The sequence below is a fragment of the Brassica rapa genome, chromosome A09 (genome assembly GCF_000309985.2).
Source record: "Brassica rapa cultivar Chiifu-401-42 chromosome A09, CAAS_Brap_v3.01, whole genome shotgun sequence".
Classification (NCBI taxonomy): domain Eukaryota; kingdom Viridiplantae; phylum Streptophyta; class Magnoliopsida; order Brassicales; family Brassicaceae; genus Brassica; species Brassica rapa.
The window spans coordinates 8841432-8867401 of NC_024803.2; the positions used below are offsets into that span (position 1 = coordinate 8841432).

A 25970-nucleotide genomic window follows, 5' to 3' on the forward strand; every position below is an offset into this window, starting at 1 on the left:
ATCAATCATGATACATTCACATAACTCAATGATCCATGCATTATGTAAGCAATTTGTCAAGATGATGTAAAGTGCTTGTTTGCTCTTTTTTTCCCACCGATTCCGAGAATGTGAATGCTCTGGTACCATTGTTATGGTATAACAGTGATCAACACAACACAAATGAATGAACACATGCTTATGAAACACAAATCCAACTTCAGTGGGTCAAGAGTTTAGAAGAAGAAACCACTCTAGAACAACACTGAAAGTAACACCATTAAAGAATGATGAAGATGAAGAAAACAGTAAGAGAGAATAATAAGCTAAACGTCTACAGAGTTTCTTGAATGAATTAAATGAAATAGTGTACTCTGTTTATATACCACTTTCGGTTGCTCTCTCTTTGATGACGGAGCTGTAGCCTGTAGTGATATATATGCATAAAAAAAGGCATTACCACAGTGGACACGTTGTCATCTTGCATTCAGATGTATTCATGATAAACAACTCCTTTGAAAAGTGAACTTAATTTAAAAAGAGTACATAGTTTAGGTCCATACAACAACTAGTGAACATTGTCTAATGGGTTACAAAGTTGGAATACAACAATATCACATACTTAAGTCTTAAAGAAAACTATACAAAAGACCACAACTCAGAAGGAAAATAATGATGTGAAATAATCACATCCCAAGTCTTAAAGTTTCTTTAGAAAGCTATAGAGAAAAACACTTGGAATCAAACTCAGAAGGAAAATAAAAACTGAGAAAAAGAGACTTAGCAAATTCCTTATTGTTCTCTACTCTTGGTGCATCATACTCAAGGTCCTCATTAGAGAGACTTCCATTGTTGTTATGTGAGAGATTCACAGCTCCTATAGCCGCTTCTGTCTGTCTGGATCTGGACACCACATTCAATAATTTTGATGTCCGGGGATGAGGCGCTGAATTCGAACAATATCTCGCTGTATTGGTCAAGCTGTCGGTCTCCCCTCCGAAGTGTGGAGTGAAATATAAACAGATGTTCTGATTGGATTTTAAAGAAAAAGCGAAATATAAAATTCTCCGTGGGGCAACCATTTATGCGTATGCGACACATTAACAATCCATCAACATCTTCATCTCCTATCTTTTGTTTAGGGGAAACCACGACACAAATCTTAAACCAGGCGGCATTTGAACAGATGGCCAAGATATTCCCTTCAGCCCGGTGATTGAACTCTCTAGGTATATATCTCCCTGGCAGGCATATCTGCCATGATCGCAGCTGGGTAATTACTGTCCTTGCTTCTGGACTCAATTTGAGACAGTCGGGGAAACCGAGATTCTGAATCTGAGAGTCGTAAGGGAAAGGTACTAGTGTCTCCAGTGATTCACAATTCCACACCCCTAGTGTTATGAGCGACCTAGGGAGCTCTGGCAGTGTTGCAAGTTTTGGACATCCAATTATAAAAAGCCTTTCCAACCTATGAAGATCTTTGATGCAATCTGGAATTCTCTCAATATCTGCACCACTTTGTTCTAGAATCAACGTTTCCCGTTGTGGCGGTGTAAAAAATTGATATGGAATGACACTGCCACCTATAACGAGAGTCTGAAGATGAGAACAGAGCCTAATTGATTCACTAAATTCTTCTAACATTGTGTCTCCTATAACGAGTCTTGTGATGGTGGCCGAAATATCTGGAAATTTCTTCAATTGGTAGCATCCTGCTATCGTGAATGTTTCAAGAGATGCCAAGTTGAAGAGAGTCGGAACAACCTGTAGCTTTCCGCAGTAATCCATCTCCAACTTCTATAGTTTCTGAAGATTTCCAACAGAGGAATGAATCTCTACCAAACTCTGGCATTCATTCAAAATTAAAATCTCGAGATTTGTAGCATTTGCGAGATCCGGGAGTTCCTCTAAATTGTAAGACGCCGTCAAATTCAGCTTCTTGAGATTCCCAAGGGTCTAAATATAAAACGACACAACAAGAGAAAAAAAACATCAGGAAGTAAGAAAATGTTCAAAAAAAAAAAAAAACATAATGAGGAAGGGGAAATTGCCGCAAATATTACATTTATAGTACCACTTTTCACTTTTCATGTAAAAGACAATTATAGCCTTAGGGTTTACTAATCTAGATAGGGTTTGTAGTTGAGAGGTAGGGTAGGGTTTTTGGAATATAAAATTTAGGATTCTAATAAATATATAAATAAATACTTAAAAAATATATAAAAAATTTTAAAAAATAGTTTCAAACATAATTCGAAAAAAAATTTCAAAAGAAAAATTTATAAAAAGTTCAAATTTGAAAAAATATAATTCGAAAACAATTTTTTTTTTTTTATTTTTTTTTTTTTGTATTTTTTGTATTTTGTATTTTTTATTTTTTATTTAAATAATGATTTATTATATATATAATAACAAGGGCATAAGAGTCTTTTGCCACTTAATGAAGAAGGTATTTTTGAAAATGTCTCTTTAATGATGGTAAAAATGAAAAGTGGTACTATGAAAGTGTTAAACATGTAATTTCCCCATAAGGAAGTACAAAATCGTCATAATCGTGTATGTTATTCCTCCAAATTATAAGAGTCACACAAATTCAGCTTCGTGAAATTGTCAAGGGGGCTGAATATTAAGCAACACAGCATGAAAAAAAGAATCCCCTAGAAATTAGTATTTGTGAAGTTATTTTATACGTGTTATCTCTCCGATCATTTTCACAAAAATAAAATAATATCTTCTCTATTAAAATTTAAAATAGAAATACCATTTTTATCTAATATAAAATAGTCATACTAGAAGTCTAGGTCCAAATATTCAAATAATTTTTTTATTGTTTACATTAGTTTATTTAATGTATAACATTTCTAAATAATTATAAGGATATTAATAACAAATCCATTTTAACTATAAATTTAAATTTTAGCTTTAGGAATAACAAAATCTGTTGAGAAAAAATCTAACAAAATCTTTTAAAAAATTTAAATATTCTTTTAATTAATGCACTGATTAATTATTCAGTTAGTAGTATAATATTATTATAGATTAATTTTAATTAATTTTTTATTATAAACAAAATAATGAAATTATATGCTAATTTTATAAATTTTATAAGTATATACTACATTATATTAAAATAGAAGTAATTAATGAATTACATATTAAAATTATGTTTTTTGTGCAAACATATTAAAATTATGTTGAACTGGTAAACCAATATATTTTGAAAAATACTTTCATTAAGATAAATAAATAAAATATCATTCACCGTTTAAAGTGACTAAAATATCATTCACCTTTTAAAATGATTAATATTCATAAATTAACTAATAATTTTTACAAAAAATAAAATTGTTAACATATGTTAAATTTTAATATTTAGAACTATATATAATCTATTAAGTTATTTTTAAAATGACAGTAATATATTATCATAAATTATTTTATACAAAATAATATAAAATTTTATATCTATAAATGAAATGTTATCCGTACGGGTGTGCGGATTAGAATCTAGTGACATACTAAAATTGATAACCAATTGTCTTTGGATTAAAAGTAACACGGACAACTACATTTAATGTCAATTTTAATTTTTGGTAACTTTTGATAATATAGTAATAATTCATAAATCATCATTAAAACAAATATATTCAAATATATCATAAAATAATACAAAAAGAGAAATATAAATATTTTTTAAATTTCGAAATATTATTTAATTATATTTTTATAATCATAATTTTTTTATTATTAAACAATATTTGCAAAATTTTATACTATCTTTTTTTTTAATTAAATTTTTAATTGTAGTATCATTTGTTTATTTTTGATATCATCAAATTTTAGAAAATATTTTTGTTTTATATTTTGATAGTTATAAAAAACTTATATCAATTTTACTTTACACAAGTTAATTTAATATATCTTAACCAAAGCATTATTTGCGAAGTGATTTCACACATGTCATCTCTACAATCATTTTCACCAAAAATATATGACATGGTATACTAAAATTGATGATATTTTCTATGGTTAAAAGTTATAAGGACATTACATTTAATGTTAATTTTAATTTTTGATAACTTTCAATAATATTGTAATAACTCATAAATAATCATTAAAATAAATGTATTCAAATATGTCATTAAATAATACAGTAAGTGAAATATAAAATATTTTTAAAATTTCGAAATATTATATAAATATATTTTTATAATCACAAAAATTTATTATTAAACAATATTTTCAAAATTTTATACAATCTTTTTTTCTTAAAAATTTTTTTTTAATTGCAGTATCATTTGTTTATTTTTTATATCGTCAAATTTTAGAAATTCTTTTTAGTTTTATATTTTGATAATTATAAAAAATTTATATCAATTTTATTTTACACAAGTAAATTTAATATATCTTAACCAAAACAAATAAATGAAAATCTATCTAAATTATAATTTTAAATATAACTTAAATATAATTTTAAATAAATCAAATTATTTATTATATCTTAATTCTATGTTTAATTAAATTAGTATTTAATATTTATATTAAAATATTGGTTTAAAAATAATAAAATCTAAAATATTAACAAATTTTTATTTTTAAATACAATTTAAAATTAAAATTTTATCGTTGCACATGGTGCAGGAAAACACCTAGTATCAATTTATAATGAGAAATATGATGATTGGTTCAACCGTGACTCTAAAAATTTAGATATAAAACATTTTACTTCTTTTTTAAGAGTACCAGTATCCTTTATCCTAAGTAACTGTTTTATTACAATGTGAGATTTCTGGTTTAAGTTGATTACTTTTGTTTTCGATACTATGAATTGGTGTTTTCCTAGACTTGGCTAAGAAAGACATGATGTGGAACTTAATGGTCAATATGTATGTGGGGGTGTCAAAATGGGTCATGATCCATGGGTTGACCCAACCCAAGTTGACCCATTAACCCAAATAAACTGTTTATTTTTGATCCAATAGGTTAATAGGTTAACAGGTTAATGGGTTAACAAGTTAATGGGTTTATTGGGTTGTGTCAACTCTGACCCATTTTGTTTTCAATTAAAAAAAACCATGAGTAAACCACCCAATTCTAAAGTTTGATAGAATTGGGAAATCATGAGTTTCTCTAAAGTTTAATTATTTATTCGGTGGTAAAATGTGTTTCCCGCAAAAACCGCAAAAAAAAAGGTTTTCCGCTAAAACTGCGAAAATACGTTTTTCCGCCAAAACCGCAAAACCACGTTTCCCGCCAAAACCGCAAAAGCACATTTTCCCGCCAAAACCACCAAACGCAATTTCCCGCCAAAACTGAAAAACCAGTTTTCCCGCAAAAACGCGTTTTCTCGCCAAAACAGCAAAACCGCATTTTTCCGCCAAAACCGCAAAAAACGCATTTTCACGCCAAAACCGCAGAAACGCAATTTCCCGCCAAAACTGCAAAAATCAGTTTTTCCGCAAAAACGCGTTTTCCCACCAAAACCGCAAAACGCGTTTTTCCGCCAAAACCGCAAAACCGCTTTTTCACGCAAAAACGCGTTTTTCCGCAAAAAATATGTTTCCCGCAAAACCGCGTTTTCTCGCAAAAACGCATTTTCTCGCAAAAACGCGTTTTACCTCAAAATACTTTTGTATATGATCATTAAAGTTTTATAGTCATAAATAGGCGTGGGCGTTTTATACTGTAACGGAAGCCCAAAGTGGAACCCGAACCGAAGTCTCGGTATTGGACCGGTAACGGGCCTTAGCAAAAAACCGAATGGATTTTGTAGCCCACGAATTTCGGTTATGGTCTGGTTCGGTTGAAAACCGAAATCAAAACAAGTAACCGAACAATACCGAGCATTTATAAAACTGTATCATGTATACATACATTCATTTACACTTATACACGCGAAAGAAAACAGTCTCTTCGTTTCTTGTACGCGTGAGCCGACGAACCCTAATTCCCAAAAAAAACTTCTCTCGATAATTAATTATCATCACTCAAAAGCTCAAACTGGCCTCTATAAATCAGTTAGCTTCTCCATCTTCTTCTTCTTCATCCAAGCATTCCAGAATCCAGTCACAGGTATTGTCTCTCTTTGATTATTTTCTGTCTCTTTTTTCGATTCCTTAGTGAATTAAGTCAAATCGATTATAATTATGGTTCGTAATCGTTATGGAACATATGAATTTTTGTTTGGTTTTTCATGTCTACTTAATTGATTTTTGTGTTTGTGTCTACTCTAATTGATTTTGATATTTTGCTTACTTTCGTTTTGCAGATGGATTCTACATCATCTTTTAACCGAGAAACCGACAACATGGATGATGCAGGCAACATTCAAACACCGGATAGTATTACCGGCAAGAGAAAAGAAACCGAGAGAGCGAGTGGAGCGACAAACAATGTGAAGCGCATTCTCCCAACAAGGTCCAAAGTGTGGGAACACTACACAAGAACGAAGGAAGATCGAAACAAGTGTGTATGCAACTACTGCCAGAACACATTTTCCTGTCTCACAAGCTCAGGGACCTCAAATCTTAAGAGCCATCTTGAGAAATGCAAGAGTCATCTTGCTTGGTCGGATGGACAAGAAGATAAGCAGCCAACCATTGACGATGCAGGGAAACTTAAGAAAGCAAAGTTGACTGAAGCTCAGTTGAGAGAAGCCACAAATCAGATGATTGTCTTAGGACAATTGCCGTTGTCATTTGTTGAAAGTGTAGCTTGGAGACATTTCTGTAACAAGGTACTTGTGTTTTTTTCTCATGTTCTTTGCCCGTCAATTATATTTTTTGTTCATGTTAAATTGTAACTAATATCTTATCTCTTCTATGTTTGTAGGTTAACTTTGGATACACTCCTCATTCAAGAAGAACTGGAACTAAAGACATTATCAAGATGTATGTGGAAAGGAAAGAAGCACTCAAGAAATGGTTCTTGTCTAACAATCAACGAGTATCTTTGACAACAGATATTTGGGTCTCCCCAACTACAGGTAATCTGTTACACATTTTCTGATTCTTTATACACATTTTTGATTCGTTTATACATCATGGAGTTCTTACTGTTTATTGTATATAAGTGCGAGTTACATGGTCATCACAGTGCACTATGTTGATGCTTCTTGGCGGTTGAAGAAGCTGATCATTGGGTTCAAACACATCACAGATCACAAAGGTCAGACTATATCAAATGTTCTACTCGAGTGCTTGTCTGACTGGGGAATCATAAATGTTTTCTGTATAACTGTTGATAATGCGACTGCCAATAGTTCAGCGTTGAGGAAGTTTCAGAGTAGTTTTGCTTTAGGTTCTGATCAGGCTTTTGTGTTAGATGGAGAGTTTTTACACGTGAGATGCAGTGCCCATATCATTAACTTGATAGTTAGAGATGGAATGGCTGAAATAGATCAGAATGTAGTTGCTATCCGTAATGCTGTCTCTTATGTTAGATCACATACTAACAAGTTGAGATCTTTTGAGCTAAAAGTTGACTCCGGTAAGATTACAAGGGGAAGTCTTCCGTTGGATGTGAAGACAAGGTGGAATTCAACTTATCTAATGTTGACAACAGCTCAAAAGTTCAAGGTGGCTTTCGATAAGATGGAAGCAGAAGACAGGCTCTACAATGATCACTTCTCTGAGTTTGAAAATGGAGCATCAAGGGTCGGGCCTCCTCAGCAAAGGGATTAGAGTGCTGTTGAGAAGTTATGTCAATTTCTTATCATCTTCTACAACTCGACACTGGTGGTCTCGGCTTCAACTTCACTCAATTCACATAAGTGCTATGGTGAGATTGTAACCATTGCGACTAATCTATTAGAACTCTCCAGCAGCCCTGATTCTGAGATGAGGTCTAAGGCGTCAGATATGCTCAAGAAGTTTGAGAAGTATTGGGATGGCATGAAAAATATTAACATGATGTTAATTGTGGCCACTGTTTTCGACCCCAGCAACAAGTTGGAGCTTGCCAAGATGTGTTTTGAAGAGTTATATTGGCTAGAGACTACTGAGTATAAGGAGATGTATGACTCCTTGATTTGTGTCTTGAGGAGTTTGTTCAGAGAGTACAGTTCAAGACATGGAGCCGCTGGAGCCGCGCTTAATCCAAGTGACCAATCTTTCCAGTCTAACAACTCAAGTAAGTCTAGAGACCAATGTATTGAAAGGATGGATCTTGTGGACGAATGTGTGGGTTACAAACGAATGGACGTCAGGTACAAGCAGAAACTCAACGAAATAGGGGTTAGAGAAAAGAAGGATGAGCTGGAAACATACCTCAAAGAGTCTGTGGAACATCCTGACCTGATGATTGGAATGGAGTATGATGTGCTCTCATGGTGGAAAAAGAACTCAGCTAAGTATCCTATCTTGTCTTCGGTTGCTCGGGATGTCTTGGCTTTACAAGTCTCGTCAGTTGCTTCAGAGAGTGCCTTTAGTACATCTGGTCGGCTTCTCGAACCACACCGGAGCTCTCTCACCCATTACATGGTGGAGGTTTTAATGTGCACAGAGCAGTGGTTGAAGCAAAACATAAAGATGGAGTCAAGAGTGCTTTCAAATGCTCAGATACTAGCTGATCTTGAAGAAGTGGACATGCTTGAAAGAGGTAATAATATCATATACTTTCAATCTTCTTTTCTTATCATATGAATGTTCAGTTTTAAATTAGTAATCGGTTTTGAACTTTGTGTTTGCAGAGTGTGGAGACACAATAGTTCCAGAAGAAGACTAAGGCTTTGTTGCTGCTTAAGAAGATCATGGCTATGTGAACACTTTGTTTCTTTGTTTCGGTTTGAGGTTTATGCTTTTTTTTTTTGCAATTTGATCACTTTCTTTCGGCTTGAATGTTGGTTTTAAGTTTAGACACAAATTGTCTTGTTTTGTTGTGTCTAAAAATTTTCAGTTGGGTTTTGGTGTGTTTGAACTCGTTTTGTTTCAATGAAATTTTCGGATGTTCGGTTTAGTTTGGTGTATTTCGGTTTGTTTGGTTATTTATGATTGAATTTGGTTGTTACAAACCGAAACCGCACCGGATCCAAAGTGTTATCGGTTTGTAGCGGATTTTACCTGCTTCATCCGAACCGATCCGAAACCGGTTGACTCCGAACCGAAACCATACCGAATTATAGAAAAAACCGAATGGTACTTCTACACTATGAACCGAAAGTCTGAAAAACCGATTCAACCGAACCGAAACCGAACGGTGGACCGAACGCCCAGGCCTAGTCATCACAGTGCACTATGTTGATGCTTCTTGGCGGTTGAAGAAGCTGATCATTGGGTTCAAACACATCACAGATCACAAAGGTCAGACTATATTAAATGTTCTACTCGAGTGTTTGTCTGACTGGGGAATCATAAATGTTTTCTGTATAACTGTTGATAAAGCGACTGCCAATAGTTCAGCGTTGAGGAAGTTTCATAGTAGTTTTGCTTTAGGTTCTGATCAGGCTTTTGTGTTAGATGGAGAGTTTTTACACATGAGATGCAGTGCCCATATCATTAACTTGATAGTTAGAGATGGAATGGCTGAAATAGATCAGAGTGTAGTTGCTATCCGTAATGCTGTCTCTTATGTTAGATCACATACTAACAAGTTGAGATCTTTTGAGCTAAAAGTTGACTCCGGTAAGATTACAAGGGGAAGTCTTCCGTTGGATGTGAAGACAAGGTGGAATTCAACTTATCTAATGTTGACAACAGCTCAAAAGTTCAAGGTGGCTTTCGATAAGATGGAAGCAGAAGACAGGCTCTACAATGATCACTTCTCTGAGTTTGAAAATGAAGCATCAAGGGTCGGGCCTCCTCAGCAAAGGGATTGGAGTGTTGTTGAGAAGTTATGTCAATTTCTTATCATCTTCTACAACTCGACACTGGTGGTCTCGGCTTCAACTTCACTCAATTCACATAAGTGCTATGGTGAGATTGTAACCATTGCGACTAATCTATTAGAACTCTCCAGCAGCCCTGATTCTGAGATGAGGTCTAAGGCGTCAGATATGCTCAAGAAGTTTGAGAAGTATTGGGATGGCATGAAAAATATTAACATGATGTTAATTGTGGCCACTGTTTTCGACCCCAGCAACAAGTTGGAGCTTGCCAAGATGTGTTTTGAAGAGTTATATGGGCTAGAGACTACTGAGTATAAGGAGATGTATGACTCCTTGATTTGTGTCTTGAGGAGTTTGTTCAGAGAGTACAGTTCAAGACATGGAGCCGCTGGAGCCGCGCTTAATCCAAGTGACCAATCTTCCCAGTCTAACAACTCAAGTAAGTCTAGAGACCAATGTATTGAAAGGATGGATCTTGTGGACGACTGTGTGGGTTACAAACGAATGGACGTCAGGTACAAGCAGAAACTCAACGAAATAGGGGTTAGAGAAAAGAAGGATGAGCTGGAAACATACCTCAAAGAGTCTGTGGAACATCCTCACCTGATGATTGGAATGGAGTATGATGTGCTCTCATGGTGGAAAAAGAACTCAGCTAAGTATCCTATCTTGTCTTCGGTTGCTCGGGATGTCTTGGCTTTACAAGTCTCGTCAGTTGCTTCAGAGAGTGCCTTTAGTACATCTGGTCGGCTTCTCGAACCACACCGGAGCTCTCTCACCCATTACATGGTGGAGGTTTTAATGTGCACAGAGCAGTGGTTGAAGCAAGACATAAAGATGGAGTCAAGAGTGCTTTCAAATGCTCAGATACTAGCTGATCTTGAAGAAGTGGACATGCTTGAAAGAGGTAATAATATCATATACTTTCAATCTTCTTTTCTTATCATATGAATGTTCAGTTTTAAATTAGTAATCGGTTTTGAACTTTGTGTTTGCAGAGTGTGGAGACACAATAGTTCCAAAAGAAGACTAAGGCTTTGTTGCTGCTTAAGAAGATCATGGCTATGTGAACACTTTGTTTCTTTGTTTCGGTTTGAGGTTTATGCTTTTTTTTTTGCAATTTGATCACTTTTTTTCGGCTTGAATGTTGGTTTTAAGTTTAGACACAAATTGTCTTGTTTTGTTGTGTCTAAAAATTTTCAGTTGGGTTTTGGTGTGTTTGAACTCGTTTTGTTTCAATGAAATTTTCGGATGTTCGGTTTAGTTTGGTGTATTTCGGTTTGTTTGGTTATTTATGATTGAATTTGGTTGTTACAAACCGAAACCGCACCGGATCCAAAGTGTTATCGGTTTGTAGCGGATTTTGCCTGCTTCATCCGAACCGATCCGAAACCGGTTGACTCCGAACCGAAACCATACCGAATTATAGAAAAAACCGAATGGTACTTGTACACTATGAACCGAAAGTCCGAAAAACCGATTCAACCGAACCGAAACCGAACGGTGGACCGAACGCCCAGGCCTAGTCATCACAGTGCACTATGTTGATGCTTCTTGGCGGTTGAAGAAGCTGATCATTGGGTTCAAACACATCACAGATCACAAAGGTCAGACTATATCAAATGTTCTACTCGAGTGTTTGTCTGACTGGGGAATCATAAATGTTTTCTGTATAACTGTTGATAATGCGACTGCCAATAGTTCAGCGTTGAGGAAGTTTCAGAGTAGTTTTGCTTTAGGTTCTGATCAGGCTTTTGTGTTAGATGGAGAGTTTTTACACATGAGATGCAGTGCCCATATCATTAACTTGATAGTTAGAGATGGAATGGCTGAAATAGATCAGAGTGTAGTTGCTATCCGTAATGCTGTCTCTTATGTTAGATCACATACTAACAAGTTGAGATCTTTTGAGCTAAAAGTTGACTCCGGTAAGATTACAAGGGGAAGTCTTCCGTTGGATGTGAAGACAAGGTGGAATTCAACTTATCTAATGTTGACAACAGCTCAAAAGTTCAAGGTGGCTTTCGATAAGATGGAAGCAGAAGACAGGCTCTACAATGATCACTTCTCTGAGTTTGAAAATGGAGCATCAAGGGTCGGGCCTCCTCAGCAAAGGGATTGGAGTGTTGTTGAGAAGTTATGTCAATTTCTTATCATCTTCTACAACTCGACACTGGTGGTCTCGGCTTCAACTTCACTCAATTCACATAAGTGCTATGGTGAGATTGTAACCATTGCGACTAATCTATTAGAACTCTCCAGCAGCCCTGATTCTGAGATGAGGTCTAAGGCGTCAGATATGCTCAAGAAGTTTGAGAAGTATTGGGATTGCATGAAAAATATTAACATGATGTTAATTGTGGCCACTGTTTTCGACCCCAGCAACAAGTTGGAGCTTGCCAAGATGTGTTTTGAAGAGTTATATGGGCTAGAGACTACTGAGTATAAGGAGATGTATGACTCCTTGATTTGTGTCTTGAGGAGTTTGTTCAGAGAGTACAGTTCAAGACATGGAGCCGCTGGAGCCGCGCTTAATCCAAGTGACCAATCTTCCCAGTCTAACAACTCAAGTAAGTCTAGAGACCAATGTATTGAAAGGATGGATCTTGTGGACGACTGTGTGGGTTACAAACGAATGGACGTCAGGTACAAGCAGAAACTCAACGAAATAGGGGTTAGAGAAAAGAAGGATGAGCTGGAAACATACCTCAAAGAGTCTGTGGAACATCCTCACCTGATGATTGGAATGGAGTATGATGTGCTCTCATGGTGGAAAAAGAACTCAGCTAAGTATCCTATCTTGTCTTCGGTTGCTCGGGATGTCTTGGCTTTACAAGTCTCGTCAGTTGCTTCAGAGAGTGCCTTTAGTACATCTGGTCGGCTTCTCGAACCACACCGGAGCTCTCTCACCCATTACATGGTGGAGGTTTTAATGTGCACAGAGCAGTGGTTGAAGCAAGACATAAAGATGGAGTCAAGAGTGCTTTCAAATGCTCAGATACTAGCTGATCTTGAAGAAGTGGACATGCTTGAAAGAGGTAATAATATCATATACTTTCAATCTTCTTTTCTTATCATATGAATGTTCAGTTTTAAATTAGTAATCGGTTTTGAACTTTGTGTTTGCAGAGTGTGGAGACACAATAGTTCCAGAAGAAGACTAAGGCTTTGTTGCTGCTTAAGAAGATCATGGCTATGTGAACACTTTGTTTCTTTGTTTCGGTTTGAGGTTTATGCTTTTTTTTTTTGCAATTTGATCACTTTCTTTCGGCTTGAATGTTGGTTTTAAGTTTAGACACAAATTGTCTTGTTTTGTTGTGTCTAAAAATTTTCAGTTGGGTTTTGGTGTGTTTGAACTCGTTTTGTTTCAATGAAATTTTCGGATGTTCGGTTTAGTTTGGTGTATTTCGGTTTGTTTGGTTATTTATGATTGAATTTGGTTGTTACAAACCGAAACCGCACCGGATCCAAAGTGTTATCGGTTTGTAGCGGATTTTGCCTGCTTCATCCGAACCGATCCGAAACCGGTTGACTCCGAACCGAAACCATACCGAATTATAGAAAAAACCGAATGGTACTTGTACACTATGAACCGAAAGTCCGAAAAACCGATTCAACCGAACCGAAACCGAACGGTGGACCGAACGCCCAGGCCTAGTCATGAACGTGTTATTTCAAAAACAACAAAACCATGAAACGAACAACCAAACTACACAATGATTTGAATCCCATCGCACTCTTTCAAAACTTAAAATATTTTCTATTTTATTGCTTTTTTTATTAGTTATATCTGCAAGGATTGTGCTTGGTGGATTACTTGTTTCTTTTAGCTAAAGTCTAATTAAGAGTTTGATCATGTCTAGGTGTTTCAAAAGTAAAATCTAGTGTTAATTATTGCAGTACAATAATATTCCTAAGAGTTTCTAAAAATTCGATCATGTCTACAAGAACTGTTATAGTAACTAGATCCTTTGCCCGCGCTACGCGCGGAAAATTGTGTTTGATATGTTACTTTTGATTTTGTTGTGTGGACTAAAAATATAAAGAATAAACATGTTTTAAAGTATTAGAAGTGTAAGATTGAGTATAAGTGGAGTTCGATGCATTGATTTATGTTGTTTGAATGTTGTATGTAGTTTTTCTATGTCATATTGTTATGTAATATTTTTGTTATATTAGTTTGGCTAAATAGCAAGATTGACTTTGGAATACATAAATAGGTTAGAAGATGATGGGATGTTTTTTATTAGTTGTGGTTTGTTGATGATGATCTAATTTGTTGTCGAGAGTTTTTCCTCAAACTCATGCATTGAACTGAAATCTTATCCTGGAAACATGATAATAAATTATTCTAATAATTTAAATTTTATTTTAATAGTTTTTATTTGTCATTGTTTTCCATATATAATTAAATATTCCAATAGAAATAACTCAATATCTGAAAACAACTAACAATTTATAGAAATAAAATCGGGCGTAGCCCGGAAAAGTGTAAAATGTAAGCAATAATAAAAACACACATATTATATTATTCAAAATATTATTACAGCAGAAAAAATCAGGTTTAAACTCAAAATCATTTTAAGTTTTGATTTCCTAACTTATTTATTAATTCTATCTTTTGGAGTTGTATTATTCAATTATTGACTAACATTTTTTTAAAGTGTTAGTAAGAAACTAATCCTTCTAGAAGTATAGAAGTATGCATGAAAAATAAAATTGTTGAAAAAAAGTTTCTAACTTCAAAAAGGTTGAACCTAATTTTTTTAAAAAAAATATATTCTATTAAATTAGGAACATGACTTATTGATATATGTTTAGTCCAACAATTAAGAGAAACAAAAATCCAAAAAAAAAACATTAAAGAAAACAATGGTTTTTATAGGTTGTCTATTACTTAGGGGGAAAACAATTATTTGGTATTAATGTGTATAGACTTTGACAACATTCCTGCTAAGAACATGATAGAGGGTTTAGAGTACAGAACTATCCTCTTACTTGGGTAACTACTGATCACCTGCACAGCTCAAATATTTACTGGAGTTAACATGCAAACACTATCTGTTTTTTGTTTCTCACGGTTGGCGAGTTGAGGTTTGTTTTCTTGGTGATAAAGCTCATTGCTCGTCCTGGATATCCTCCAACCAAGGTCTCTCCCAAACCCTTCACAATCTGAGAAACACAAGTTCTTGATTATTTTACTCAGAAAAGCATAAAAAGGAAGAAAGGTCTTTTAATTTACCTCTTGTGTGTATTTTTGAAGGATCACCAGTGACAGGATTGTTTGTGTGAATGACGAAAGCATAATCACCACATGATTCTTGAACCAGCATTGACATGCAGACGGCATCATGGGTCAACTCTAGTTTTCTACTGACGTAAGCTCTCACGTTCCACTTTGAAGCCCAGAGCTACATGTTGATGTTCAGAAGATCAGTAAAGTACTTGGTTCCTTTCTTACACACAACAAACTCTTAAGAGATTGTTACCTTCTAAATTGCCACCCATGATCGGTTCCAGCTTGATTCATCTCCATGATACGACATTCTTTCACTTCTCAGTTTGTGAATCAGTTCATTTCTCTACCAAAGAGTTCAAAAACTCATCATGTGATGCATCTAGAAAAGCATGAGCAGAGGATGGGAAGAAAAAAATAATTATATGTCTAGTTATTACCAGAGCCTTTGGTGCGCTCATTTGTAAGACAGCTTCTTGAATCTCCTTAAGTCTTGCCATGTCTCCCCTGTTAAGAAAAACTTTAAGGGCAGAGACCTTGTGTGCTACATCCTGAAAAGCGATGGATCCAACAAAAAAAATATTTCTTGCTGCCCCATCTGTTCCAACCACTCTCCAACAGAGTTGTGCAAGAAAGAAATAGTTAAACTCTGATCAGTAACTCGATAAATATCTTGCTTTTTCCGAAGCGTAAAAAATTAGAAGGCTGTATAAAAAAACAGAGCAAAGCTGCGATTTTAAAAACAGAGCAAAGCTGCGAACTTTGTAATCTCCAAAACAGAGCAAAACTGAAAAGAAAATTACATTTCCGTTGTGTTGGTAACTTGCTGAAATGGAGTCATGAGCATCGGTCCAAGCGACGACCCTCTGTTCTGATAAACCCCAGATTCGAGCTTTGACATCTAAGGAATCCATCATGGAGTTTCTTATTGTGTGCTAGAAGAGAATCATTATCCGATTTCAAAACATCGAGCTGTTTCTTCAGAGTATCATAGTCTCTTTCAAGCTGCTTTGTCTTCAACCTAGATTTCCTGTTCTGAAACCAATTCGCAATCTGCCTAGGCTGCAACCCTAAGGCCTTACCTAGCTGCATCTTCCTCTCAGGCTCCAACTTGTTCCCTAGCTCGAAGATCTTCTCTAATGCCCTAACTTGCTCTAAATTCAGCCTCTTCTCCGTCCCTCCTAACATCATATGGGACCCATCATCTGATAGATTGTCTTTGTCATGGTCGGGCTTCTTTGAGTAAGATGGTGGTGGTCTGATACTCCCGTGAACGTCATTGATCTGTTGATCATGTAGTTTCCTCCTCCTCCTACACCAAAAAAAAGGTTTAACATTTCAAATCATGATTTGGTAGTCTTAAACCCTTTTCATACTGTTATATACATGTGTAATTGTGTGTATATACAGAGAGAGAGAGAGAGAGAGAGAGAGAGAGAGAGAGAGAGAGAGAGACTTTCCATAGAAGAGATGAGGAGGGCAAGAAGGGGGAGAGGTATGAGAAGGTAAGTGATGAGCATTGTCTTCATGAAGTTGCTGAAACATGAGTCCATGCTGTGGAAAGGCCAACTTCAATCTCAGTCCTTGACTATTAATAATATTGCTCTTTTTCCTCCTCATACATATACATATATAAACATATATGTCACACAAGCACAGAGGATTGAGCTGCTTTTTTTCCTTTTTAACTGAGTTAAGAGTTCAAAAAGTTACTGTAGTTGTTATTATGGAAGATATGAAGACACTCATCACAACCAACTCTCCATAGCCGAACTGTCTTGTCTTTAGAAGCTGAAAGAAGCAACTGCAAAAACCAATACCCAATTCATACGAAAAATGGATCAAGAAATCTCAAAAAAAAAAAAAACAAACAAAGAAAAGACTTAAAACTCACATTTGAGTCTGACCATGCCAAGTCCAAGACATCTCCAGTATGACCATGGAGTACTTGAAACGGTGTTTCTTCAGTATAAAAAGCTTTCTGAGGGAACAGAAACAATCGGCAATAGTAATGAAGTCAGCAATAAAATCTTACCATTCTTTCATCTTTCCATTTAGTGACGGTAGCCGGATCTGAAAATTTCTGTAAATAAAATTTGATTTGGTATTTATGAGTTCTTGTTAAACTTTTTGAACTTAAAATCTATTAAAGAAGAAAAATAACCTTATTTTTGAAATTGTGTCGCCCATTTGCTGTTTCAAGGTCCACTCCATTGCCTGCTTTAAGCTTTTTGGGGATTATAAAGATCATCTGAGACAATAGTTTGAAGTCTGCAAGTTACAATCAATATAGACTCGATCTTGGTTCGAGATTAGCACAAGCATATGTGTCCAGTACTACAGTATTTATAAATGAAAAGGCAGGAGTAACTAAGCTAATAAGGAGATGAAGGAATAAGAACCTGGGGAACATGTTGTTCTTGACCGCTTTTTGGCCATATTTTCTCCAACGATAGCCACCATCAATAATATCAACTTAGCTCCATAGAAATCAAAAAGTTGACTTTGTGTTTCTCAGAGGAGTCTGAATCGCCGGAGACAGAGTTGGTGGAGGAGACACCGGTTTAGCCGGTATGTCTGATCGGTGGGGATGTGCCATTCAATTTCATGCGGATTTGGCTTCCTGAGAGGATTCTCTGGATTTTGATTGGAACCAGGAAATGGTGAAAAGGTTTATAAGAAATAGATGGAGAGGGAGGTGAAACGAAAGACATTAAAGATGAGAGTAAAGAGAAAGTTTGATTGTCAGTGGTGATGAAGATCGCAAAAAGGGGAAACGGAGAAGATGAAGCGAGTGAAATCGGGTTCACCAGAACCGTGATATTGCTTTGTTAGGTGACGTGGCGGAGAGCTCTTCTCCTATTGGCCGATTTAATTGTCCTACTGGACACACTCACTACTCCTCATATAACCCTTTTAGTATAGGTTAGATTTGGTTTAATATAGATGTGTCACGCGGGCCGACCCGCGAAAGCCTATATGTTTTACGGTACATGCCCGCTGTGACCCGCTCGATGACTGACCAGCCGCGGTACCGGACGGAACGGGACGGGTAAACATGTTTGACATCTCTAGTTATTTATTCGATTTTACAATCAACGCTGATTTTCACGGATTTTTAACTTCCACGTAGGTTTCTAATGTAGTTTAGAATTTCACAAAACGAATAAAGCCACTGAAAAATTTATTCAGAGTGAAGAATTATAAAGACAAACCTGGGTTCCTTCCCACAAATGCTTGAGCTTGCTATCTTCTAAATTGAGTTCCACAAGATGTTCCGGCCTAAGTGTATGAGGTAGACACGTTCCTGGATATTCTTCCCAATGTAGTAACTTCAGACGAGGTGGAAAATCCATGTTCTCGGGTACGTGTATAACATTTGTATCCCTTATTGTGTTGTAGATCCTGAGAAATTGAAGATTGCACATTCTTTTCAAAGCTTTTGGGCTTATATCCATGCTGTCTTTAATTGTAGATATATCGAAAGATATCCCCATCACACTTCTATTACCCTAAATAAAATCCAAAGTAGAATAAATCATGTTAGAACACTAAGTAAGATGTTAGGCCTTTGCCAAATGACCAGTTTAACAGATACATCATAAACAAGAAGGAGAAAACTTACAGAATCCTTTTTGAAAACATGGAGAATCTTATCAGTATCAACTAGGATTTGGCGTTTCCAAGGTTCCTGACTTTGAATCGCTTGTCTACACACTTGATGTAGTAACTTGTGCATCACTATAGTTCTTTCTGCAGATATTTGTATAAGAGATTTATAGGCTAGGGTTTTCAACCCAAGTCTGACATCCAAGTTATTGTCAGCGAGCATTTCTTTCACATGACCATAGTCGTAGTAGTTGAAGAAGAATGCAATGAGGAGAAGTAGAAATTGTTCGTTCTCATGTAAACTGTCGTATCTAACTCTAAGTAATGCATCGATCTTTGGTATACTGCTATTTTCTAGCCTATGCAATATACTTTCCCAGTCATCTTCTTTCTTTCCGCGTAACATTGAACCCATGACACTGAGACCCAATGGAAGGTCACCACATAGCTCTGTTGCTCTTTCCGCAAGCTTTTCAAAACCATCTGGTGCCGAACTCCATCTCGTAAAAGCATATCTACAAAAGATCTCACGAGCTTCTATTTTGGTTGGAAAATCCACATGGTATGTTTTGTGGATACCATGTTGCTCCAAAATCTCTTGATCTTCTGTGGTTACGATAATTCTGCTTCCATGACCAAACCAGTTAGTGTCATTAGCCAAAGCCTCAAGCTGCTGCAGATTGTCAACATCATCAAGAATGATAAGAACTTTTTGGTCATACAGCCTTTTTGGTATCGCACCTAAATTGCATATCCTCATATCATTTTGGTTTAGAGTCTTTGAAAGAAGTAGCTCTTGTAAACGCAGCTTCAGTCCATACTCGTCAAGACCACTGTTACAACTTCCTCTAAGATTCTCCATAAAACAAGAAAGCTGGAATGTGCTAGAGAGTCGGCTATGTAAAGCTCTGGCAATGGTAGTCTTACCAATGCCTGCAGGGCCACAGATTCCAACAAACATAGCTCCATCCTCGTCATCTAAATGTAACAAAATCTGAACTTTTCGCAAGTGTGCTTCAATACCAACCATGTCTTCAAAATCGTTAGAGACAGTTGTAGCACTTAGTTTGTTTGAAACATCTCTAGCAATCTTTTCAATCATCTCCGATTCGTTGTGCCTAACAAGGGAGAAAAGTCACCTTGCTTATGAAATAAACTTAGATGTGAAAATGATTGAGATATTCTATTGGCCAAGGAAAACCATATTAGTATATAACTAACAAGGATCAGTAAAGGAAAAATCAAAGGATTAGCAACATCTCTCTCGGCAAGACACTCATATATCTATAATAAGAACCAAGTTAAGATCAGCTCATTGCCCGTGATGAACAGTATATACAAATTATTTTATGTACTATTACTTTGTTTTCTTACATTATGAAATAATAAAATAATAAATATATAATGAATAATTAAAAAATCAATAATTATTATGTATATACTTAAATTGGTCTAACCCTATAATCAAAACAATTACTCTTGTTTATTTACAATCATTTTATGGAAAATAAATCCAAACATTCACTTTTATCTATTTCATATGATATATAATTAAATTTAAATGATATTAATATAGAAATATATTAAATATTTTTTTTACTTATATGGTTTTATGGTCATTTGTATCTTGTTATAACAACATTTTCAATGTGAGTCGTTTAATAGTTTTAGTAATCTATAATCGCTTTTAAAAATTCGATGCAAAGTTTGAAAATAAAATATTAAGTTCTAAATATTTGTTCGAAGCAAATTTCAAATTTCAAAATTAAAATATTTATATTTTTATATGTATATACTTTAATTTAGTGAATAGTCTTTTATCTCTTAATGAAGAAAGATATATGGTATATAGTTTAATTTTTATTTAAGGAAAGAATGAAGAACATTAATAATTAAATTTGATTCATTTAATAAAAATTTATTATATATTTAGATGAAAAAATTATTTCTTTAAAGATTCTAAAAATCATTGTGGTGATGACACATGGTTACATCAAATGTTGTAATACTTTTCTTTTAATATAAGAGATTATTAATGGTAAGCTATTATATAGTTTTAATTATAGGTGTATAAAAAGACTTATATTCTATTAAAATAGAAGTCACAACTTCTATTCATGTGTAGTTTTTTTAAAAAAATAGAGCTTCCTTAGAAAATCATATTTCATTTATTTCTAATTAACATTTTGGTATCATTAAGATATCACATCTAATATCTATTTTAATTATAAAACTGTTTTAATATGATTTTAATTATTAAAAAACTGTAGACAAAACATCTAACAAAATCTTACGAAAAGTTAAATATTTTTATATAATAATGCATTAATTAATTTCGTAAAAATTAAAAGTATAATATTATCCAAATCAATGTTAGTTAAGATTTTATTAAAAAATGGTATGCTATTTTAATAAATTTTCTAATTATAGTCTATATTATATTAAAATAGAAGTACTATATGAATTAAATATAAAAAAATTATATTAAATAAAGAAATTAACTTATTTTTTTTAAATCATTTAAAATATCGATCACATTAAAACATGTTAAAACTTGTAAAGCATGTATAAAGTTTACTTATAAAATCCTGCTATATACTAAAATTGTAGATGCTAAAGTATATTTGTTGAAACACACAAAAAATGATACCAAACAAATATTTGTTCTATAGTATAAGTAAATAAATTTTAAAAATATTTGTATGGAAACTGTAAAAATTAAAAATATATATTTTGAATGATGTTATCAATTTGATTATTTCAAGTTATGAATTTATTGTACCAACTAGATGTTATATTTTTTGTAATAACAATTAATAACAAAGTAAAATATATATAACAAATCTTTATATATTAATAATGTAAAATATAAAATATAAAACATAAAACATAACTAAATTATATATAATATAATTATATATTTATAAAATAAAAATAATATCCGCATGGACCTGCGGGTCAAGCTCTAGTCTTATATTAATAAAGTCAATCAGATCTTTTAGATTCAGAAAAAAAAAATAGTTGAGGGAAGTAAACGTACCAGTTAAGGAAGTGTTCACCGGCTATCTTGCCAGCACGGTTCAAAGCTTGACTCCATTTACGCCTCTCCTCTTCGGTTTTACGAGCACAAGTTTTCTTGAAAACTTTCCCAAAATCTCCTGTTTGTTTCCGCACATCAGATGGATCTACTCCACCGTAAAAGATCGTCATCACTATTTGGTTCTTATCTTTTTTGCACTTTAAAATCTCCACCAGTTCATCTAAACACCAGCTTGAAGAGGCATAGTACTCAGAGAGCACCACTATCGAGATCCTCGATTCCCTAATGGCTCGTCTGAGTTCAGGGGCAATAGTTTGGCCTCTCTCAATCCCTTGATCATCGAACATCGAAATCCCATTGTTGTTAAACTCTTTACGTAGATGACTGAGAAAGGTTTTACGGACGTCTGGTCCATGGAAGCTCGTGAAGACGCGGTATCTCCATGTGCGTGGCCGAGAAGAAGAAGAAGAGGAAGAAGCCATGAGAGAGGATAAGTCGTTTGTGGATGGAGAAAATTGCAAATGGAAATGACAACAGTTGTTGAGTGATATAGAGACTGAGAAATGTCAAAGTTTGAAAAGTAAACGAAATTTTTATTGCAAACAAAATTAGAGAAAAGAAAAATGTCAGACACTCAAATTAATATATGATTTTTATAAAGCTGTATACGAACGAAGGACAAGCAGCAGCTAGATGGGCTCCCGGCAACAAGTGGGCTTGGCTATATTAACGCAAACGACGTGTAATGAGAGAAACAAAAGAGATTAGAACATGTCTTTAGTGAGATGTTCCGTAGGGGATTAATTCCTGATACATTCTTATTCAATGCATTTGTCAAAGAAGTCAAGAAGGAAAGTTTTATGGGCTGGAGAACTATACGATGAGGTGCATGCAAGCATAATCGTCTTGATGATAGGAAGTGCATGTTTGATTTAATGGTATCAGCAAGGGCTGCTCTCCTAATGTTGTCACTCTCAATATCCTAATAGACGGATGTTGTAAGGCTAAAAGGTTAACAGCGGGACTCGGCTGGACAATAACAGATGACGATCGAACTCGTTCCTTCTCAACAGCAACACCTTTTGTCGTCTCCCCGTTGATTGTGGAGGGACTCGCACTCCGTGAAGCAGTCTGGAGCTGTCAACGATTAGGATATACAAACGTCTGCTGCGAGTCGGATTCAACGCGGCTAATCCAGGCGGTGAACTCAGGATCAACAGCAACCGAAATCTACGGCATCACAGCCGACATCATTTCGCTTGCAGGCCTTTTCGAAACTATCTTTTTTCGCTGGATATCCAGAGTGAAAAATAGTGAAGCCGATGGGTTGGCAAAACAATGTCTTGCAGATGAGATTGCATTTAATTGTATCACTTAACATTTCTGATGATTTTAATGAAAGTTCTTGTGTTTCAAAAAAAAAAAAAGGGTCGATGATGTGATTAAACTTCTCCATGAGATATCTACAACAGGATTTGTTCCGGAGGCAATTACTTATAGCACTCTTATTCACGGGTTATATCAAGTTGGCTTTCTTAATGCTGCTCCAAAACTTCTCCAAGAGATGATTTCAGAATGTACAGTTGATGAACATGGGGCTTCGACCAAGAACAACGACGATTGGTCCTTCTATGTGATGCAATCAAGTACACTAGGCTAACCTTCACCTGAAGATCTAGTTATATATATAGAATCTTAATTTGGAAAACGATTTGAACACAAACAACACACACAAAGATCTTGTTCAAGATTAAAGAATGAAAATCAGCTAGTGATCTTGTGCTATTTGTGGATTGCACATATTCTTGGGGATTAGTCTTGTCATTCCATATGCCATGGATATCAAGGTTCAAAAAAAATTCTTATTAGTTTTTTTACTTTTTATTGTACACAAGTGTGATGTTTTTAATCTTATCTAGGTGATTTTTCCGTACTCATGCATGGGTATAAATATTTACAAAATAAATATATTATAATAATTGATTGTTATTTATTTTTAATTTTAAATTAATTTATAATTGTATGCATAATTTATATTAGTAATATTGTATTACTTTAATTAGACATATGATTTTAGATATGTTATATTCAGTTGGTTTTGTTGTTTTTAGAATCGATATAGTTATCATTTGGAAATATTTGATTGCATTTATTTCTCTGAATTCAACAATAATATTATTTTTTTAATTTTAAATATATTAAAATTATGATTAATTTTCTTATTTTCGTTTACGTTGGTTGTTGGCTTAGATTTGTAAATATATTTGAGGAAGATTATGTATAACTTAAGATATATTGGTCTTAGAATGTAATAAAAAATAAACTAAAATGTCTGATTCCAAATTATGTAAATTAATATAACGATAATATTCTACAGTCCCATGCATATATATAAATTTTATAAAATAACTAAATTATAACAATTGGTTAATATTTTATTTTTATTTGTTAATATGTTTTGAGTCATCCTATAATTAACATTTATAAAATAAATTCTTATTATAAAATTATATATTCTTATTGTAGTTAAATATATGATTTCAGATATAAGTTGGATTAGTCGAGTCACTCATGTTGTGAGCATATTGAGTTATATATATTTTTTTAAATTCAAACTGAAGTATAATTGTTTTTATTATAATTAAGTAAAATCAAATTAATTTTATTTATCGTTTAAATGTGAATGTAGTTTCATAATATTTATCAAATTATATGTTGAACTTTTTTTAAAAATGTCAGAAAATAAAGCGATGATCAATATGAAGTTACATATATAAGTAACTAAAACATATTTTAGAAGCTCATGAACACATATCAATATTTACAATAATTAAACTGAAATGGTAAACTGAAATTTATTTTAAATAATGTTAAAAATGAGAATTCATATTTGCTTTGATATTTAAACTCTAGTCATATTAAGTTCCACAAACATAAATAAAATTTAAAAGCAAATTTAAAATTATGAAAACAAATAATTTTAATAATGATAAAAAAATATAATATATCTACCTCGTTAAAGTATATAGTGTTATGTTATTTTAAATATTTTGTAATTATTTGATCCAAGATGTTTATTGTTAATGCTTTTTAATATCTCTTAAAAATAAACAGTTTAGAAAAATTGTGTGATTGTATTTTAAAAATCATATTATATAAGTAAAAATATAATTTACAGATTTTTTTTTGTTGTAATTGATAGATATTATAGTCAACTAAATATATGTAAAATAAATAAAAATTTTCAATAATACTAATTATAAACTATTTTTAGTCAATTAAACATATAACAGTTTATGTTACATAATTATTATACTTAATTATTTCTATTACTTTGAAAATATATTTTTTTGTCTTGTTTAAAATTATGTATTAAAAGAAATAATATTTCTTTTTCTAATATCAAGATTATGTGTGTGAATGTTGTTTTATGAAATCACATTATATACAAATATATATTTTCATCTAAGAAAATATAGATATGAAGAAATATTTTATTACTTCAAATGTATATTTTATGTTATTTAAAAATATTTTTTAAATGATATATTTCTATTTTTTGAACTTTCCTTTAATGAAATTATATTATATATACATATATTTTCGTTTTTAAATTTCTTTTTTAAACTTTATAAATTTTTCCTTTTTATTATATATGTTATTTGAAATTTTTTTAAAAGGAAACTAAATAAAAAATTCGATAATAGTATTTAAATCTAATATTTTTAATTTATTAATGGTATCAGCGTAATCAACCATCGTGAGAGTTAACGTGAGCATGTCACATAAGAAACTGACTCTTCAAATAATATTATAGAGATTTGTGATGATCATGCTCAGGATCTTAGGGATAAATTCTTCTTCTTTTTTTTGGCAAAATGTTAAATTTTGTACCAAATTTTTAATTGTGACAAAAATTACATAGAGAACTTATAACAGAATACAAAAATTGAAACTAAACAACAAACCCTAATACGGCCATGAACAGAACCCGTAAAAGAAAGCGGAGCAAAGCCTAGAGTCAGCTAAGCAACAAGAAGAGCCCAGACCAAAAGAAACTGAGATGGTCAAGGACAAGAGAACCGGGCACCAAGAGCTACCGGAGAGAAAGGTGCCCTCCAACCTTGAAACAACAGCGCCTACAACTTCCGACATCCCTGCCTAAACATGAAACCAGATCAAGAATCCAAACACGAGCTAACCCGAAACATCCGACAGAAGATACCTTTTCGGCACAAGAGAGAACCACCAAACGATGATGCCGTTATTTGAAGGACTAAACC

General features: G+C 33.6%; 1 protein-coding gene, 1 long non-coding RNA gene and 2 pseudogenes across 3 annotated transcripts in view; 2 read left to right on the forward strand and 2 right to left on the reverse strand.

Annotated features, from left to right (window-relative positions):
• The window catches only part of LOC117128044, a 25628-nt gene extending 1500 nt beyond the window's left edge, over nt 1-24128 (forward strand). Inside the window, exons 2-3 of the long non-coding RNA XR_004451183.1 lie at nt 22081-22698; nt 23116-24128. This is a non-coding gene — a long non-coding RNA (uncharacterized LOC117128044). The remainder of the gene's footprint in view (nt 1-22080; nt 22699-23115) is intronic.
• LOC117125686 lies at nt 652-22210 on the reverse strand (annotated as a pseudogene).
• LOC117128032 (zinc finger BED domain-containing protein RICESLEEPER 2-like) lies at nt 11535-13197 on the forward strand. Its single transcript, XM_033279461.1, has 2 exons — nt 11535-12840; nt 12932-13197. The coding sequence occupies exons 1-2, from the start codon at nt 11583-11585 to the stop codon at nt 12964-12966; spliced, it is 1293 nt and encodes a 430-aa protein (XP_033135352.1). The 5' UTR covers nt 11535-11582; the 3' UTR covers nt 12967-13197.
• On the reverse strand, nt 14646-18229 carry LOC103873253 (annotated as a pseudogene). Its single transcript, XR_004451139.1, has 10 exons — nt 17441-18229; nt 17203-17289; nt 17074-17121; nt 16933-17000; nt 16752-16842; nt 16499-16592; nt 15479-16350; nt 15292-15384; nt 15045-15213; nt 14646-14974 (listed from the first exon to the last, which is right to left on the reverse strand). The product of XR_004451139.1 is annotated as a homeobox-leucine zipper protein HAT7-like (transcript).
• Nucleotides 24129-25970: the final 1842 nt, after the last annotated feature.